The 19,598-nt window shown below is 33.7% G+C and overlaps 2 protein-coding genes across 3 annotated transcripts in view; one reads left to right on the top strand and one right to left on the bottom strand.

The window, feature by feature from the left end:
* Nucleotides 1-17,989, top strand: part of LOC127551609 (uncharacterized) — a 224,011-nt gene extending 206,022 nt beyond the window's left edge. The window contains exons 2-3 of one of the 2 annotated variants that reach the window (XM_051981497.1): nucleotides 8,698-9,758; nucleotides 17,055-17,989. In XM_051981497.1, the coding sequence (XP_051837457.1) occupies nucleotides 9,131-9,758; nucleotides 17,055-17,266 (840 nt within the window). In that variant the 5' untranslated portion in view covers nucleotides 8,698-9,130 and the 3' untranslated portion in view covers nucleotides 17,267-17,989. The remainder of the gene's footprint in view (nucleotides 1-8,697; nucleotides 9,759-17,054) is intronic. The other variant, XM_051981496.1, reaches the window with a different exon arrangement.
* ATRNL1 (attractin like 1) overlaps nucleotides 1-19,598 on the bottom strand; it is a 1,270,304-nt gene that overhangs the window by 737,717 nt on the left and 512,989 nt on the right. The window lies entirely within an intron of this gene.

Genomic DNA, 19,598 nt, shown 5'->3' with positions numbered 1-19,598 from the left:
TTCAATAGAATCAGAATGAAGTGATATTAGTTTTTAAAACCTTATCTATTAAATGCAAATTTTTAGCTTGGTCATAAGTTATCTCCCCCCCCTAATAAATCAAATTTTCTTTCTTTTTCTACTTTAAAACCATTTTTCTGTCTTCACAAAGTTTTACTTATTGTTTAAAAAGATATTGTAGATAAAAGATACATCAAAGACATGATTAAAAGCAACTTTCAGTTAAAATTATAACATATAGAATTTTAAATTATTTCTATCTCTGAAAATAGAGAAAATATATCATATAAGTCCTTTTCAATGCCTCATAATGATTTATATCATCTTAAATAAGTAAATGTTTGTTCACTATATAATATGCATAATCTATGTGAAAAACAAACACTTCCCAATGATAGTTTACATGTTTACTTAATCAAAAACATTTATTAAGTGGTTAGTAAGAGTTCAATCTTTCTCACATAAATACTCAGGGTACAAAGAGAAATATGAGGTATCTCTGTTCTCTTCCCTTAAAAAAGCTTACATTTTATGGGGAGGAAAAGACAATATGTCATAGAAACATATACAAAATAAAGAAAGAATTTTTATTTTTGGTAAGGGGAAATACTTTGCCTGGAGGAATCAAGGATTCCTGGAGGAAAGGATTCAAGAAGTCACCAGTTAACCTATGCTTTGATAGGGGGGAAAAGCGAATAGGATCACTTTATTCCAAGTAATATAACTCAGGATCAAGCATTTCTGAAACACATTATTATGTGGCAGACACTATGTAAGATGCTGAGGATAAAAATACAAAAGCAAGAAATCCCTACCCTCAAAAAAAGTCAAATCCTATTGAGAACACACAAAAGAGTTTATTTCAATAATAAAAAAAAAAAGAGTCTCTCAGTTTTTGATGAAGATGGAACTTAGGAAGATTTTTATCAACTAGTGCAGAGTAAAATGAACAGACCCAGTAAAATAATTTATAGAATGAGTAAAACATGGCAAACAGCTTTTAAAGAATTAGTGAGTTTGAGTATTATAAAAACACCACAATTTCAGAAAATTATTGATAAAACATTCAACTAACTTCTTGATATGAAAGTGAAGGATGTGCATAATGAATTATACACACACACACACACACACAGTCACACACCACAAATGACAAAGCAACTTGTTTATTTGACTATCAATGTTTTAACAAGGTTTTTTTTTTTTTAATTTTGTTTTTGTTCTCCCTGAGGAGGAGAGGAACTTGTAGAAGCAGGGAAGGAAGAAAATTTTAATGATTCAAAAAATATATGAGTTTTTTTTGAAACACCTATGTTAATGGAAAATAAGTTCAATATAATTTAATTTTGCTATATATCAGCCAAAAACGGTAGTACAATTTTAGGATATATAAGAAAACTCCCAGGAGCTGGTAGTCATACTGATTTCAGCAGGAACAAGATAAGATTCAGAGCACCCTATTAATTTCTGGGTATCACATTTTAGAAGAGAGATTATTAAACAGGAGATGACACACATAATATCAGTTAAAAGAAAGATCATGCTTAATTTAAAGAAAAGAAGAAACAGGAGAGGCATTCTACAGATATTCATATATTCAAGGAATTCTCATATAGAAGAAAGATTAGATTTCTGGAAAAGTATGAAATCAGGAAAGTGAGTACCTTAAGTAAAACAAACTAGTTAAATACTAAGAAAGAAGTTGGTAAGATCTGGCCATTTTCATATGCCCTAAGAGACTAGCATATTTATTCAGCTGAATCTAACAATATTATCTTTGATGAGGATAAATATAAAGTCTATAGTTTAAAAAAATCAATTTTATCTCTTTGATATGGAAGAAGTATGGTTAATAATAGTTTTTCTTTTTAATGGTTTTTGTTTATTGTTTTCTTCTAAAAAAATTCTAGGATTTAATGGAGTATAAAATCAGAAAAATTTAGCGATATGATATGTTAGCTAAAAATACTGGTGAGAGCTTCAGTTTTATTAAAGGAACCTATTGACATAGTTTACAGTAATAATGGTGTGACAATTCCTCTGTATTTTGTCTTTCTGAGATCAAATCTGACAGATTGTGTTCAGTTGTGGGTACACAACTTCTGAAGACTATTGACATTGCCTTCAACTCTATGACTTTTCCTTCATTGTCCTGATGTCTGTTTCAGCTAAATAAATAAATCCTCATAGTGTACAAGACCTTTTTAGAAATTCAAGAAAGATTTAAAGAATAAAAAATAAAAATATTCCAATATCCTTAAGCAAAGACAAAAAATGAATAGGTAGCAAAGACTGGAACTCTTTATTTCATTTCTTCATGTGAATAAATAAAACTAGATGAGCAAAAACAAAAATAAAAAAAGTGATAATTGCACAAAATGGGCAAAACACAAATTCTTATTACATATGCATTGATATCAATCGATACATTTCCTAATCCTCTGAATATCATATTTAAAATCCTGTGGTTAAAAAAACATAGAAACAAAACATATAATTATGCAAAAAATAAAAATTCATGGAGAATACATTAAGGTGGCATTGAAAGAATTATATTAGTTTTTAAAACACTTCACATCTTTAAAATTTTTAATATTTAGGGAAAACATAATTACATTAGATTAGGTATCAACCTTAACTCGTCTCTTTATCTCATCTCACATATCCAATCTGTTGCTACATCTGTTGATTCTTCCTCCATAAAAATTACTCGTAATACAAGACATTCCATCTGCTGCCTCCAAGCACTTTCACTGGTGATTTATTCCCCATGCCTACAATTCTTTGCTTCCTCATGACCCTCTCTTGGCTTCTTTCAAATTTCACTTAAGTCCCACTTTCTACAAGTTCTTTTCAGATCCCTATTAATGCTTGTGTTTTCCCTTTGTGAAGATGAATCAATTTATCCTTTATATATCTTCTTTCTACCTACTTGCTTGTACATTGCCTCCTTCATTAGGTTGTGAGCATTAGATTGTAGGACTGTTTTTTTTTTTTTTTTTGCCTTTCTCTGTTCAACTAGAACTTATTACAATACCTGACACACAGCAGGCACTTAATAAATGCTTGTTGACTGATTTTATGATAGCCTGTATTGTACATAAAGTGTTTTATAGTGAGATATAATCAAAAAGCAGAGCAGTTGCAGGTAATTCACATTTTTTATCTTTCTGTTAAAAATAATATCAATGAATTATTAAAAACAAAAGGGAAACAAAAATAGTAACTGTAATTTGAATTGTAGCAACTATAATTTGAATTTCAACAAAATAGTTTCAATATCAAACTGTTCTAACCGATTATGGACATTATGAAATTTCAATATGGTTGTGTTGTACTTGAAATCAAAAATATCCTGATGGTTCCCTATTGTGTCTGGGTTAAAATATAAATCTGTCAGCATGATTTTCAAGATCCTATACTATCTGGCTCCAAAATACTTTACAAGTTTCTTTTCCACCACCCTCTCTTCTATTCAACCTTATTTTCAGACTGGATTACAAACTCTTCTTACAACTAAATTTTTCTTTTCTTGATTCTATATATTTATGTTAGCTGTTTAGATGCCGATTTCATTCTTTCTTCATCTCTATTTGGAATCCATATCTATGTCTTAGGTCAGATATAATCTTCTTTCCTCATACCCTAGTTTATTACTACATTTTCCCTCAACAAATTACCTTATATATATCTGAATGTATAATATATCATTCTAGTAGAATGTCAAGTCCAAATCAGTTCCAAAATGGTAGGGATTCTTTAATTTTTGTCATTATATTTCTTAATACCTACTACAATCCTTTGCATAAGCGCTTTTAGTCAATGGACAAGTATTTATTGTTTACTATCTTCCAGACATTATGTTCTGAAGATATAAATAAAGGTAAAATATAAACCTTGCTCTAAAAAGTCTCATAATCTAATGAGGAGATGGCACACAAACAATTACATACAAAAAAGATAAATACAGGCTAACTTAGAAATAATTAACAGAGAGAAGACATAATGTTCAAGAGAATCAGGAAAAGATTCTTAAAAAGATGTAATTTTAGCTAAGACTTGAAGAAAGATAGGGCACTAGAAAATAAAGATGAGGAATTCCAAGAAGGAAGCACAGCAAGTAAAAATGCATCAACTCTAGAGATGAATGTTTTATGGGAAGACTGGCAAGAGTCCTGGTATCACGAGATCACAGAAAACACAGAGACAGGAGAGGTGAGAAGCAAGAACTAGAAAGTCAGAAAGGAGCTAAGTTATGAAGGACTTTAAAAGTCAAGAAGATTTATATTGGTCCTGAAGGCAACAGAGGACCACTAGAGTTAGTTAAATGAGAGGCAGTGTATGTGTGAAATGGTCAAACTTACACTCTAGGATGATTAATTTGAAACATAAATGGAGGAAAAATTAGAATTAGGAGAGAACTGAGACAGGAATATCAATCCACGGGTTACTACACAAAGCATACATAAAACCTTGTGAAGGCAGGAAAAAAATCAAATGTTCTATTATAAATGAGACAAGAATAAACAATTGATTTTAACACCTAGGGTATAAGTTGGAGTGATAGGGGAGATGGTGGTATCCTCCAAATTATAAGAAAAGAAAAGAAAAGAAAAGAGGAGGGACTTTTTTTGGAATGAGGAGAAGCAGTTTTGGATATGCTAATCTTAGATTAAGATATCTATAAGATATCTAGTTCAAAATGTTCAATAAATACTAGGAGAAATAGGTTATTCGATTATTAGCACTAGATAAATTTGATCACCATCTATGTAGAAATCAAAATTTAAACAATGGAAGTTGATATCAAATTATTATTCAATTTGTTAAGTAAAATAGTATAGAGGGAGGGAGAAGAGATGATCCCTTTGGGCAGAAATGCTAGCTGAATTCCAGATAGGCTAAATGAGCACTTCTGTAACATAAGAAAAGATGTATTTATTTGTAACCTTAGTACATAGTTTCTTGAACATGTTAAATGCAGATTCCCAAATCAATATCCAAAATGCATCTGAGAGACATAAAATTTTGGAGTTGAAAGGGATCTCATCACCCATCCAATCTTATTTATAACATTAAGGGAACTCTATTACATAATATTCCAAGATGTCACTTAATGTATTTGAGGACCTCTAATGGGGGGGGGGGGGAATACACTATTTCTCATTGCAATTCATTCTACATATGGATATTTTTAATACTATCAAACTCAAAATGTCTTGTATAGAGCTTATCTTTTGCTCCCAACACAGTCTCCCTCTAGATTCCCCTATTTCTACTGAGCTTATTAACATCCTTCCAATGACTGAGATTTAAAACCTTAGAATCATTCATCACTTCACTGATACTTATAATATTTACAAGATATCTGTGTTGCCTATTCATTGGAGGAGGTAAACAAAGAGTTACTTCTTTTCATAATGTATGGATTAATTTAATATTAAGTTTCTTTTGTCCATTGATTTTGTATTTCAAATTCATCTCTGGCTATTTCAAGAATGATGCAAAGGATAGATTGATTAAGTTTACTTTTGATTAAAATTACCTTTTTTCATCAGAATGAACTTTACAAAATAAGTTACTCTTTAAGTGTAAGCTGTTTTCCTTTTTTTGCAGGTCAGTATGCCATATTTTGCTTTTTTTCATTAAGTTCTTGATTTTTCTATAAAGTTTTCTTTATAAAACTTTCTTTTTGAAAGAAAAAAAATCTTGTTTTGAATTGATGAGGAAGAACTGGGCTTAGATATAACTGTGTCCTCATCTATGAGGCTGTAAGTCTACTGATGATAAAAAAACAAAACAAAAAAAAAACAAACAGTCAATTCAAAAACATTTATTAAGTATATACTCTGGGATAAATTCCTGTCCTAGATGGCTAGAACTGGAAAAAGAGACTATTCTCAAGGACCTTACATTCTATATAACTCTTATTACAAACATACCTATAGCTAAGTAACAACATACATACAGTTGATACAAATATACACAAAGTAATAGAATTTCAATGGGAAAGAAGGCTAAAAAGTGATATGAACTGTGCTTTGGGAGCAGTTAAGGATTTCCTGAAATGGAGCACACAAGAAAGAGGAAGATAATAAGAGCTACCTGTACAAAAAAAAGTTGATGGCAGGAGATGGAATAATATGGACAAGGAATAATGAAAATAAAGAATTCAGGGAAACAGGGAACTAGTAAAAATAAGGAGGGAAACAGTCACCCAAAATATCAACAGTATAAAAACAATGAAATAAAAATTATAAAACATATAATATTAGTACTGTACTACTGAGATTGAAACAATTGTTTCTTTTGGATAACAAAGTGGAATATGGAATCTCATATATATTTAACAGTATAAATCATGACAATAATTTTGTTTAATTTTTTCAGGTAATACATTTTGTGTAGGAAGGATAATTCGTTTTTGAAGTTGATTAGACTACTATCAAAACAAAATGTTTTAGAAAGCAATAATTTTCCTAAAATTTATGTTTTTGTTCAGAAAATTAATTCTTTTGCATATTTTAATGTATCAGTGATAATCGTCCATCTATCAATGTGGCCACTCATCAAATAATGTACAATATAATCCACAGCTTTTCTCCTATGAAACTTTTAACCAGAGCCTCATACAAATTCTGTAAAGGAAATCCATCTAATATCCTGGTGGATTTTTAAATCTCTCTCAAAGTTTATAAGCAATGATTCTATGATTACATTAATTGATTTATTTCTTAATTCAGAACAAATATTCATTGAGAGCTTTCTATTAATTGATTAGTAAATCTCATAGCATATATATATATATATATCCCCTTCAATATTACACATCACTATTTATGTCGATGTTTACTTCTTAATTATTCCCATAATCCCACCACAAATGATCCACTCTACATTCTGAGGATTTTTCTAAGTTATCTTGGTATTATGTGTAAACCAATGTGTACAGAGTCTTTGCAGAAATAAAACAATATTTAAATATTGGAGTTATAGTCATTGTTTATGGGTGGGCCACATCAATATGATAAAAATATACTACCAAAATCATTTAAAGATTTGGTGGTAAAAAATAAAAACTACACAGTGATTTACATTAGAGAAATAGACAAAATAATTGCAAAATTTCATTTGCAGAAAAGAAATCTAGAATTTAAAAGCAAATAATGGGAGAAAAAAGTAAGAATGAAGAGAACTATGAATTTCCAAATGTAAACTAATTCTTAATAATAAATTGGTACTTTTCAAAATAGTTTGTACTAGTTAAAGAAATTATATATTATATATAACACACACACACACACATATGTGTGTGTATATATGTAAATATATGCAGATATATCACTCAGTGGAATACACACTCACAGGAGTAGAATTTCTCCTCTTTCAATCATAGTAAAATGCACCAGAGATTAAATTCTTTTGGCTTAGCCTTCAAGATCATAGTTACTAACAATTGACACTGAAATAAGACGTTATAGAAAACTTTGAGTTTTTAGTAGATATAAGACCCCACTGGAAGTAAATGATTAAGATAAAATAGTATATAGACTGCCCTCATGGGGATTAGAATTTAGAAAAATTCAGTTTATTAGATCTTGGACAATTAGCTAATAGTTTTTATTATTTCCAATTCTTATTTGAAGGAAAAAGCTGTTGATTGGAATCATTGTTCAAAGAACAGAAAATATTTCATCTTTGAGTTGGGTTAGCATAGTGAATGGAGATAGATTTTGAAGATAGAAGACAGAAGTTCAAATAGTCCCTTAGATATGCTGTTCTAGCTCTCATAATGGACAAGACAATTAACCTCTCTATGCTTCAGTTTCTTTTACTGTAGAATGAGGAAAATAATAATATGTATCCTTGAAGTCATAATGAGCCAATGAAATAGCATATAAGAACTTTCCAAACCAAGTCTTTTTTTTAAAGTCTAGTGGGAAGTTCAGGCTAGTTCCTTGGAGGGTCTTGGGTTCAGCCAGAGTCAGGATAAATTAAAGTCCTTGGTCTTTAGGGGGAGAAGTGAAGGAGACAGACAAACTGCCACAAGGCTTGCAAATGATGTATCCTGGATTCTCGAGTCCAAAGTCACCAACTTCTCTTCTCTTCATCCTGCCGCAAAGTGACTCTCTATCCCCTCTCTCACCCCGCCCTCAAATCCTGGTCTACAATTATCTTAACACCAAACATTCAGTAAGCACCAAACAGTGAGAAGAGCGATTTATCCAAACATATGCTAACAGAGTCATTGGCTCATATCAAATAGTTAAGTAGCCTTAAGTGCTCAGTTGTCTGATTCAAGCACACCTTTTTCAGAGTTTCAGTCCTCTATAATCTAGCTTTTTTTTTTTTCTTAATTGATCAGGAAGGGACCTCAGTTTGATTGAAGTTCTAAGGCTTATTTCAAATAAACAAGAAGAAAGAATATAGTATTTTCTTTTTTTGAGAAATTTTCACCTTTCTACCCATTTGCCACAGTCACTCTAAAAGTATAAGAGGACTACAAATGACTGAAAGCCGTATTATGTTTTTGAAGATATATTTGTGTTGGAATCCTTACTAACTGCTAACTAATTAGAGTTGATCTAATCTTACAAGAAGATGTTTTGGGCAGAACCTGAAACAAGGTACTAAGTAGAACTACCCATAATCCCTTTCTCTGGAAGGAGCATAAATAGGCCAATGGGCCAGTCGGAGAGTTCTAGAGAGTAAAGACGCTACAAGTCGAGATTTCACTGGAATGACATGAAGACTGGAGCTGGCTGGAGGCTGAAGAAAGCAGAGGCAGAGGCTGAAGGACCAGACCTTTGGATTTAAAGACATTTGGAGAGAGCTCTTGGAACCAAGCAGAGAGATAGGCCTCTAAGCTAACCGGGTTATATTGGAAACAATAAAAGATCTGAACTCTTATCACCTGGCTGCTTTTTGAGAAGAAAAAGCTCACCACATTTTGGCGCCCTGAACGTGGGACAAACAGACCCCTCAGTGGATTTCAGTGGAAAAGCTCCGATCCTGATTCAAGTGGAAAAGACTCTGATCCTGATCCAGTGGAAAAAACTTCAACCCAGAAATTAGGGTGAGTGCAACAAAGAAATTTTGTTAGAAGAGTTAAAGTAGAATTTCATCTAAGATGGGACAGATATTTAGAAAACAGCCTGTTTCTGTTCAAGGGAAATGTTTAGAGAGCATTGTCAAAGTTATGGAAAGCCAAGGTTTAATTATAAGTTTACAGCAAATCACTGAACTTTTACAAACTGTAAAGGACATATGTCCTTGTTTCTCTCTTGATAAGGAATTAGATCTAAATGAATGGAAATTGGTTGGAGAGGATCTTTGTCAATTCTATGATAAAAATGGGCCTAACTCAATAATTAATACATATAATGTAATACAATTGGCTATAAGAAGTTATTTAAGTGATAGAATGATGAAAAGGAAAGTACAGGAGGAAAAAGTGCCAACTTTACTAGGTGAAAAGGAGGATGAATCAGATGAGAATGGAGTTAATTACAATTCTGAGTATGACACTTCACAGCAGGAGGAATTAGATGATTCCACATCTCATGACCCTCCCCCCGCAATTAACCCTTCATGGGTGGAACAAGGGGAAGGGAGAGAGACAGAAACACAGTCAGCTTCTCCTGTAAAGCAGAATTTGACAAGATTAGAAAAAGCATTAATTAAAGCAAAAAATGAAGGAGAAGATATATCTGATTTTATAAATGCATATCCTGTGATTGAAGAGCTCAACTCCTCAGGTCAAAAAGAGAGAAAATACACTCCTTTTAATTTGGGAAAAATTAAAGATTTGAAAAAGGGTTGCACTCTTTATGGGGCTACATCATCTTATGTGAAGATGTTACTGGATAATTTGTCTTATGAAATCCTAACCCCGAATGACTGGAAATCCATAGTGAAAACTTGTCTAGAACGGGACAAAATTTATTGTGGCTTTCGGAGTTTCATGAATTATGTAGGGTTCAAGCCCAACACAATAGGCAAACAGGAGCTGTTGTACAAATCACTTTTGACCAACTAGCTGGTGAAGGTCAGTATGCAGAGAGTTCAGAACAGATTTATTATCCCATAACAGTGTATGAGCAAATTTCTAAGGCTGCAATAAAAGCTTGGAATTCTCTCCTGGACAGAAAGATGGAAATAATGCTTTCACAAAAATAGAGCAAGGTCCCAATGAAACTTTTGCAGATTTTGTGGGATGTTTACAAACAGCTGTAATAAGAACCATTGGAGATAATGCAGCAACAGAAATAATGACTAAACATTTGGCTAAGGAAAATGCCAATGAGGTTTGCAAAAGAATTATATGGGGGCTAGACAAAGATGCTCCTTTAGAGGAAATCATAAGATGCTGTGCCACAGTGGGCCCAAATGCTTATTATGCCCAGACTATGATGAACATGGAAAGACAAGGTCCTTCTTGGCAGAGGAATTCTAGAGAAACTCGTCGATGTTTTAAGTGCGGAAAAGTTGGCCATTTGAGAGCTCATTGTAGATACAGAGATACAATGAGAAGACAGGGTGAGAGAAAACCCAAAACCCCATGTCCAAAATGTAACCGAGGCTTTCACTGGGCCTCTAAATGTATATTGACCCAGAGGAAGGAGAGGCAAAGCCCAGCTCCAAAGTATCAATCAAAAGACAGGTGGGGCATGATAGCAGCTGAGGTTACACCCAGAAAGACTTTAGAAATTCAGAACTCTGATGTCATCAACCAACAGAAAAGCAATCAGGATTACAGTTGGGAAGAATACAGCCTTTTAAGACAACAAGGCAATATCCAATGCAAATGGCTCCAATGTAATTACCAGATGATGAGGAGAAATCCCAAATTTGGTAAATAGAAGGGAATTAGATTAACTGCTTGGGGAAGAGGATCTGCTTATATTTCCACAGATGGAGAAAGAATCAGATGGCTGACTATGAAACTGTTAAAAAGACTTTTAAAAGCTTCAGGAATCATTGGATTTCCTAACACAAGATGAAACTGTTTTACTTCTTGAAAAACCAGCAAGAATCATTGGGTTCCCTGAGATGAAAAATTGTTGATGAGACTTTTGCAGTACTTCAGGGCTTACAGGAACTATTGGATTCCTGGCACATGAACTAATGGACAATGGAATCCTATTGGACTGTTTCTAGGACTTATGGACATGTGTAAATTTTTAGGTTGATTCATGTTGTTACATTACTACTAGCCTGTGTTATATTGCTATGTACTTATGTAAATTATGTATAATGCCTCCCATATTGATGGATTTATGTATACCATGTATATCTGTTACAAAGTTCTGGCCCATATTGATGGATTTATGTGTACCCCCTCAGAAACCCCCTATGTTTTAAAACAAAAGAAAGGGGGAGATGTTGGAATCCTTACTAACTGCTAAGTAATTAGAGTTGATCTAATCTTACAAGAAGATGTTTTGGGCAGAACCTGAAACAAGGTACTAAGTAGAACTACCCATAATCCCTCTCTCTGGAAGGAGCATAAATAGGCCAATGGGCCAGTCGGAGAGTTCTAGAGAGTAAAGACGCTACAAGTCGAGATTTCACTGGAATGACATGAAGACTGGAGCTGGCTGGAGGCTGAAGAAAGCAGAGGCAGAGGCTGAAGGACCAGACCTTTGGATTTAAAGACATTTGGAGAGAGCTCTTGGAACCAAGCAGAGAGATAGGCCTCTAAGCTAACCGGGCTATATTGGAAATAATAAAAGATCTGATCACAACATATTTGAAAGCAAAGATATATTTTTTCTAGAGAAGCTTCTTAATTGCTAATTTTCTTTCCCCACACCTCCAGTAAGTATTTGCTAAGCATGCTATTGAAACTGAAATAGATTAGAAGTAAGTCTGTCAAATGAAAACATTGAAAAACAAAGAAAGGTAATAATATCACAAAGTACAAGCATAATGATAATTTCAGATTAAGTATAAACAGTTTTTACTTCACTAATTTAGAACATCTGACAGCTGTAATGTTTTTCATGTACCTGGAATATAAGTTAATATGGCAATTTTAACAAGACTGCAATGTATAACAATGTCAGCCTTGTGTATTTTTTCTGTCACAATAAACTACAAAGTAAAACTGTAACAAAATAAAATCAGTGAGGTAGAACCTTGTAACATGAGTAGAGATAAGCAAAAGAGTAGCACATGAAGGTTCTACATTTGCAGTTATTTTGATAATAAATCTTTTAAAAATATCCTAAAATTATTACATAACCATTACCAATAATAAAACCTAAGTTGGTCACAAAAATGATAAACGTAATTATTAAGAATGTTAACTTCAATAACACATTAAGGTTTTTTAATTATGAGCAAAATCCTCAGAATTAATTAATTGAGCCAATTAGTTTATTGTCACTAAAATGATACTTTAATTAAAATAAATCTTAGTAATATACATTTATTATTTATCTCCTCAAGGGACATATTACCACTTAATTAAATATCTTCAATTATGTAGCTATACTTTCTAAGTAAAAGAAGTATTTAGGGTAAAATAAAGATAATTAGTAATATCTAGTCAATTTGATTAATGTAACATTTTTTTATCACTGATGTAGGCCTAAATTTACAAGATACGCATTACAAAAGCCAGATCATTTATGTATCTATCATTCATGCAAATATTATCAGTTGCCTTTTGGAATATATCAAGATATTCCAACCTTCTCCAAGCAGAGATTACTAAGATATTAATTTAAAACATGTACTTTTCATTTAAATATGCTTTCTCATCAGAAACAAATGCAATTCTTAATACACACACACATATGTATTCATATACACACTGTAATCTCACATTAATATATTGAATTAAACACCAATTTTTCTTATTTACCAAAAAAAAAAAAAAAAAAAAAAACAACAACAACAACAAAAAAAAAAAAAACAGGAAAAATACAATCCAAGGTATTTTTTTTTTTAACATGCCAACTCCTAGAAATGAATCAGTGCCTTCTTTCTGGTAGAAACTATTTTAAATAATCAATTAGCATTATCTTCATTTTATTCACAGCATAGCAATGTGAATTGCAACTCCATTTACATTTTTTTCTGACTTTTCTTTTTTCTCAGAAGAGTTTGACATGGTAACTATCTAGTACCTTCCATTTTCTATGATTCATCTTTTCTATTACAGAAAGTATGAATTCTTTTGTATTTTTCCAATATGAATTTTCCTTCCAGTTATCTTCCTTGAACATTTGGAAGATTTCCTAGAGGTCAGCTAATCCAAATTCATTTTTGTACAGATGAGAGAATTAATGTCTATGGAGATAAAGGATTTGCCTAAGGTTTCCTAGCTATGACCAATAGAGTTTGAAGTAGAAAGTATTTCTCTTGACTTTCAATTTAGTATATTGTCTTCCTTTTAGCTCTAATATAATCTAATATAATAATCTAATAATAAAGGTATAATCTATATAATCCAGAATTTCCTTAAAGCCAGGCTTCTTAAGCTTTTCAGTGTCATAGAGCCTACAGCAATGAGGTGAAGATGGTGGACCCATTCTCAAAATGATGTTTTTAAATGTATATTTAAAAAAATATATAAAAGACCACAATATATGTATCTTACACAAACATTAATCATTTTGGTTGCTCCATTTTAGTTCTTTTTTAAATACTTGGTCTTTGTTTTTTCTTATTTAGATGAAATGGTATAAACATTATGGAAAAAAGACAATTTTTACGAATGGAACCATAAGATAGGTGAACATTCATAGCTATTCCCCTTAGGCTGAGTAACCCATAGAGTTATAAGATTTTAAAATTACTTAAGAGCAATTGCTTTGGATAGTTCTGGCTTATTTGGTTTTGTAGCAAAAACTTTACTGTAGTTGCACACACTTTAGTGATATTTTCATTTAAGAAATTAATTATAGAAAACATCAAAACAATCCAAATTTTGGTCATCAATTTCTCCTTTATGTAACATGGATTGATTCGGTGTTATCAAGTGATCATATTAGACATACTTCATTTAAAATAAAATTCATGGATGTACTGAAGTAGAAATTGAAAACACTTGTGAAAGAAATTGAATTCATTTTTCAAATTTATTTTCTCTATTCTTTAATTTGTGGACATTTTCTTTGTGGCTATATTTCTGTTGTTACAAAAAATACTAATATATTTTGGTATATATAATATATATATATATATATATATTTATCACTCATTTTCTTTGAGCATATGACTACGTTTGGAATCACAGGGATGAATAAAAAATACATTATTAGTCACAATATCAAATTTTTGCCCAATTCAAAGTACTAACAACAGTGTCTTGGTATCTATTTCAATATTAAATATTCCTATATTTTCCCATCTTTGCCTATTTTCTATGTATTAAGAAAATCTCATAATTATTTTGATTTTTATTTCTCTTATTAGTGATTAGAAACAATGGTTCATATGATTGTTATTTTTCAATTCTTAACTGTAGTCATGCTACCTTCATTTTATTGGTATTCATAACTGTTTTGATTTTTATTTCTTCTATTATTGATTAGGAATAAGCTTTCATATGATTGTTAGATGGACATTCTTAATTGCAGTCATGTTACCTTTGTTTTACTGGTATAATACATACTGGTTGAAGGACATAAAAGGATTTTACATGACATTAAAAATCTGTTATGTAGAGCTTTCTTTTCTCTTTAAGTACATAAGTACAACAGGTAATTTTTAATGTGGTCTTCTTTTTCTTAGACTCCTTCTGCTCGTCTTTCTTTTCTTTTTCTTTTATTTTTGGGAGGGAGAACAGTGTGAGGAGGAAAATAGAGAAGCCTATTCATACCTTCCTCTGCCCCTTCCAACCTGCTCTCCATCAAGTTAAAATAGAAAAGAAAATCAAAACCCTTCTAATAAAATAGCATAATGAAGTAAAACAAATCCTTGAACTAGTCACATATTTCTAATTTACATCTTGAAAAATTACCTCTACCTAAAGGGAGATGATATCATTAAAATTCTGCAATCATAGTCCTTTCATTCATCAAAATTCTTGTCTTTGAAAGTTGTATGCTTTTATAATGTCTTCTTCCTATTTTAAGTTTTTTTTTTGTCTTTGTGATTATTTTTGGCTGAACTATTTAATTGATAATCCATTCCTAAAGATTCTCCAGCTCCTATTTACCTCTTGCCCCCTTTGCTTTCATTGTATTGTAATTAGTCAAAAATTCCCTTTCTTTTATCCTCTTCTTTTTCTATAATATATATTAATATGTAATAAATAATAATATATATTTTATATAATAATATAAATAAATTTTAATTTATTTGGTGGGTTTTTTTTTTTTACTATTTCTTTTCCCTTTCAATCTATTCTGAATTTTGTTTTCTGATTAATAAGCTTTACACATACATGATTTTTCTTGATTTTGTTTTCTTTGAGGAATTAAAGGGCCTAGAGTAACAGGATTTGAATTTTCTCTTCTACTATTTTATGTTATTGCCTGCATAGATTATTCCCTTCTCTCCCACTTTTTTTGCTATGCTTCATATTAATTTACGAGAGAAATAGTGTAGAATGAAAAGTAGCATCATCTTATAAAAATCATTTTGTTTCCCAAATTATGTAGTTCAGTCCTATGTCCTGCCATGACCATTTTCCTTTCTAAAATCTGTTTTTTCATCTCCGGCTCTGTGTCCTCACCATCATTCTGAGCGCCAAGTATCCCCTGCAACTAACTCATTTCATTCATTTCTCTTTCTGCTTTTAAGATATTCTGTTGGAATCCTTACAAACTGCTAACTAATTAGAGTTGATCTAATCTTACAAGAAGATGTTTTGGGCAGAACCTGAAACGAGGTACTAAGTAGAACTAATTAATACAAGGCTTGTGTTTACACCTTTACTCATTGGAGTTCACAAGTATGCCAGCTTCACAAAGTAAACTTTGTACCTTTATGAGTTCACACCTCCCTTGAAGCTCTTTGGGCCAGAGAGCACTATGGGAGAAAACCCATAATCCCTCTCTCTCGTATCCCACAATTCCTCCCTCTTGGATAAAAGAAACAGACAGAAGCTCTCGGTCAGATTTCACTGGAATGACATGAAGAGTGGAGCTGGCTGGAGGCTGAAGAAAGCAGAGGCAAAGGCTGAAGGATCAGAACCTTTGGATTTGGAGATATTCGGAGGGCTCTAAGCCTCTAATCCCTGTGTTTTGAGAAGAATAAGAACTCCAACATTTGAACTCACAACATTTTGGCGCCCTGAACGTGGGGCTAACAGACCCCCTCAGTGGATTTCAGTGGAAAAGCTCCGATCCTGATTCCAGTGGAAAAGCCTCTGATCCTGATCCAGTGGAAAAGACTCATCAACCCAGAAATTAGGGTGAGTGCAACAAAGAAATTTTGTTAGAAGAGTTAAAGTAGAATTTCAGCTAAGATGGGACAGATATTTAGAAAACAGCCTGTTTCTGTTCAAGGAAAATGTTTAGAGAGCATTGTCAAAATTATGGAAAGCCAAGGTTTAATTATAAGTTTACAGCAAATCACTGAATTTTTACAAACTGTAAAGGACATATGTCCTTGTTTCTCTCTTGATAAGGAAGTAGATCTAAATGAATGGAAATTGGTTGGAGAGGATCTTTGTCAATTCTATGATAAAAATGGGCCTAACTCAATAATTAATACATATAATGTAATACAATTGGCTATAAGAAGTTATTTAAGTGATAGAATGATGAAAAGGAAAGTACAGGAGGAAGAAGTGCCAACTTTACTAGGTGAAAAGGAGGATGAATCAGATGAGAATGGAGTTAATTACAATTCTGAGTATGATACTTCACAGCAGGAGGAATTAGGTGATTGCACATCTCATGACCCTCCCCCCGCAATTAACCCTTCATGGGTGGAACAAGGGGGAGGGAGAGAGACAGAAACACAGTCAGCTTCTCCTGTAAAGCAGAATTTGACAAGATTAGAAAAAGCATTAATTAAAGCAAAAAATGAAGGAGAAGATATATCTGATTTTATAAATGCATATCCTGTGATTGAAGAGCTCAACTCCTTAGGTCAAAAAGAGAGAAAATACACTCCTTTTAATTTGGGAAAAATTAAAGATTTGAAAAAGGCTTGCACTCTTTATGGGGCTACATCATCTTATGTGAAGATGTTACTGGATAATTTGTCTTATGAACTCTTAACCCTGAATGACTGGAAATCCATCACTAAAACATGTCTTGAACCGGGACAAAATTTATTGTGGCTTTCAGAGTTTCATTAATTATGTAGGATTCAAGCCACCAGAAGAGCAGTGTCCAGTGCGAGCAGCTCCACTATCTTTAGATAATCGTCAGGTGATGTGGAGAGATCCAGAAAGTGGTGAATGGAAGGGACCAGATAGGCTAACTGCTTGGGGGAGAGGATTTGCTTGCATCTCTACACGTGGAGAAGGAATCAGACAGGTGCCTTTTATAGCCAGGCTATGATGCAGACTTCCCAAAATCCAAACATGAGAAGACAGAGTCCCTCTTGGCAAGGGACTTCCAGAGACACTCGTAGATGCTTTCAGTGTGGAAAAGTAGGACATCTGAAAGCTCAATGTTGGTATAGAGATAGAATGGGAAAACAAGGTGGGAGAACAAGACCCCAAACCCCATGTCCAAAATGCAACAGAGGCTTCCATTGGGCCTCAGAATGCAGACAGATTCAGGGAAACCGGATGAGGGGCCCAAGGCAAAAAACACTTGGGGCATGATGGCAGCCAATGGTGCACTCAGAGAGTGCCTAGAAGTCCAGTACCCAGACATGACCAATCAGCCAGAAAGCCATATGATGGGAGAAGGGGATTACACAGTCAACCAGCCAGGAAGCAACCTGATGGCAGAAGGGAATTACAATTGAGGAGAATAGAGCTGTATGCAGCTGGGACAACTGAGATACCCCCTGGAGAGGTGAAATCTGTTCCTCTCCAGCCTATGGATCCCCTACCTCCAGGCACAGTAGGCTTGACCATTTCACCTCCTTGTATGTACAAAACAGTGTCATCCACACACTGATGTGGGAAACTGGGGAATGTGTAGATAATATCCCAGTCACTAATACAGGTAGACAATGTGTGACTTATCACCCAGGAGACGTAGTAGCATCAGGTTTACTCATACAGAATCCTAATAAGCAGCCTCGTGATAGTCACCCAGGTTCTGACTCTAGACCACAAAATCCAGGAATATACTGGACAGCAGCAGTAACGGCTGACCGACCTATGCTCATTATCTATATAAATGGCCTACCATTGGAAGGATTAGTAGACACAGGTGCGGATCGTACAGTTATTAGAGGTGCCAGTTGGCCCAGTCACTGGCCAAAGATTAAAGCAGATACCTATATGTCTGGAGTAGGAGGATCAATAGCAGCTGAAGTTAGTGCTGCCCCTATGAGATGGACTTTTGAAGGCAAAACAGGAGTTTTTACTCCTTTTATAGTTGAAAAAATCCCCATCAATCTGTGGGGAAAAGACGTTTTACAACAATTGGGGTTAAAAATGAGTACTTCGGTTTTTTAAGCAGGGCTGCTGTTGAAGGCCTGCCAACACTTTCACCTGTTCCTATCCAATGGAAAACTGATACACCAGTGTGGATAGAACAGTGGCCCTTAAGTAGCGATAAAATTCAGGCCTTATTAGATATAGTACAGGAACAGCTTGAACAAGGGCATTTACAACCTTCTCTAAGTCCTTGGAATTCACCAGTGTTCGTTGTAAAAAAGAAATCGGGAAAATGGAGGATGCTCACTGATTTAAGAAAAGTGAACGAACAGATGGAAACTATGGGAACTCTTCAGCCTGGACTTCCATCTCCTACTCAGCTTCCTAGAGAATGGCCTCTTTGGGTTATAGACATCAAGGATTGTTTCTATTCCATTCCTCTGGATAAGGAGGATATGAAGAGATTTGCCTTTTCAGTGCCCAGCGTTAACTTAGCTGAGCCTTATAAAATATATGAATGGACGGTTTTGCCACAGGGAATGAAGAACAGCCCCACGTTGGGCGCCAAATGTTATGAGTTCAAATGTTGGAGTTCTTGTTCTTCTCAAAACACAGCCGGTTTAGAGGCTTAGAGCCCTCCGAATATCTCCAGATCCAAAGGTTCTGTCCTTCAGCCTCTGCCTATGCTTTCTTCAGCCTCCAACCAACACAGAGATGGAATGTCTCTCTTGCATCCTTCTGGGGAGCCCAGGCACCAACTACAGTGGTGTGAGATGAAGATGAATCTGATTGTCCACTGAACTCTCCACTCGTAGCTTCTTCCTCTGTAAACTCTTCGTCTGCCACCAGCCAGCCAAGAGGAAAAAACTGTATTCTGGAATGGATGTCTCGCCTTATATGTGAATCTTCTGAGAGAATGGGATTATGGGTTTTCTCCCATAGTGCTCTCTGGCCCAAAGAGCTTTAAGGGAGGTGTGGACTCCCTTGAAGTTAGAAAGTGTACTTTGTGAAGCTAGCATACTTGTGGACTCCAATGAGTAAAGGTGTGAACACAAGCCTTGTATTAATTAGTTCTACTTAGTACCTTGTTTCAGGTTCTGGCCAAAATCTTCTTGTAGGATTAGAGCAA

The sequence above is a fragment of the Antechinus flavipes genome, chromosome 2 (assembly GCF_016432865.1).
Source record: "Antechinus flavipes isolate AdamAnt ecotype Samford, QLD, Australia chromosome 2, AdamAnt_v2, whole genome shotgun sequence".
Classification (NCBI taxonomy): domain Eukaryota; kingdom Metazoa; phylum Chordata; class Mammalia; order Dasyuromorphia; family Dasyuridae; genus Antechinus; species Antechinus flavipes.
This window is presented reverse-complemented; position numbering and strand designations above follow the sequence as displayed.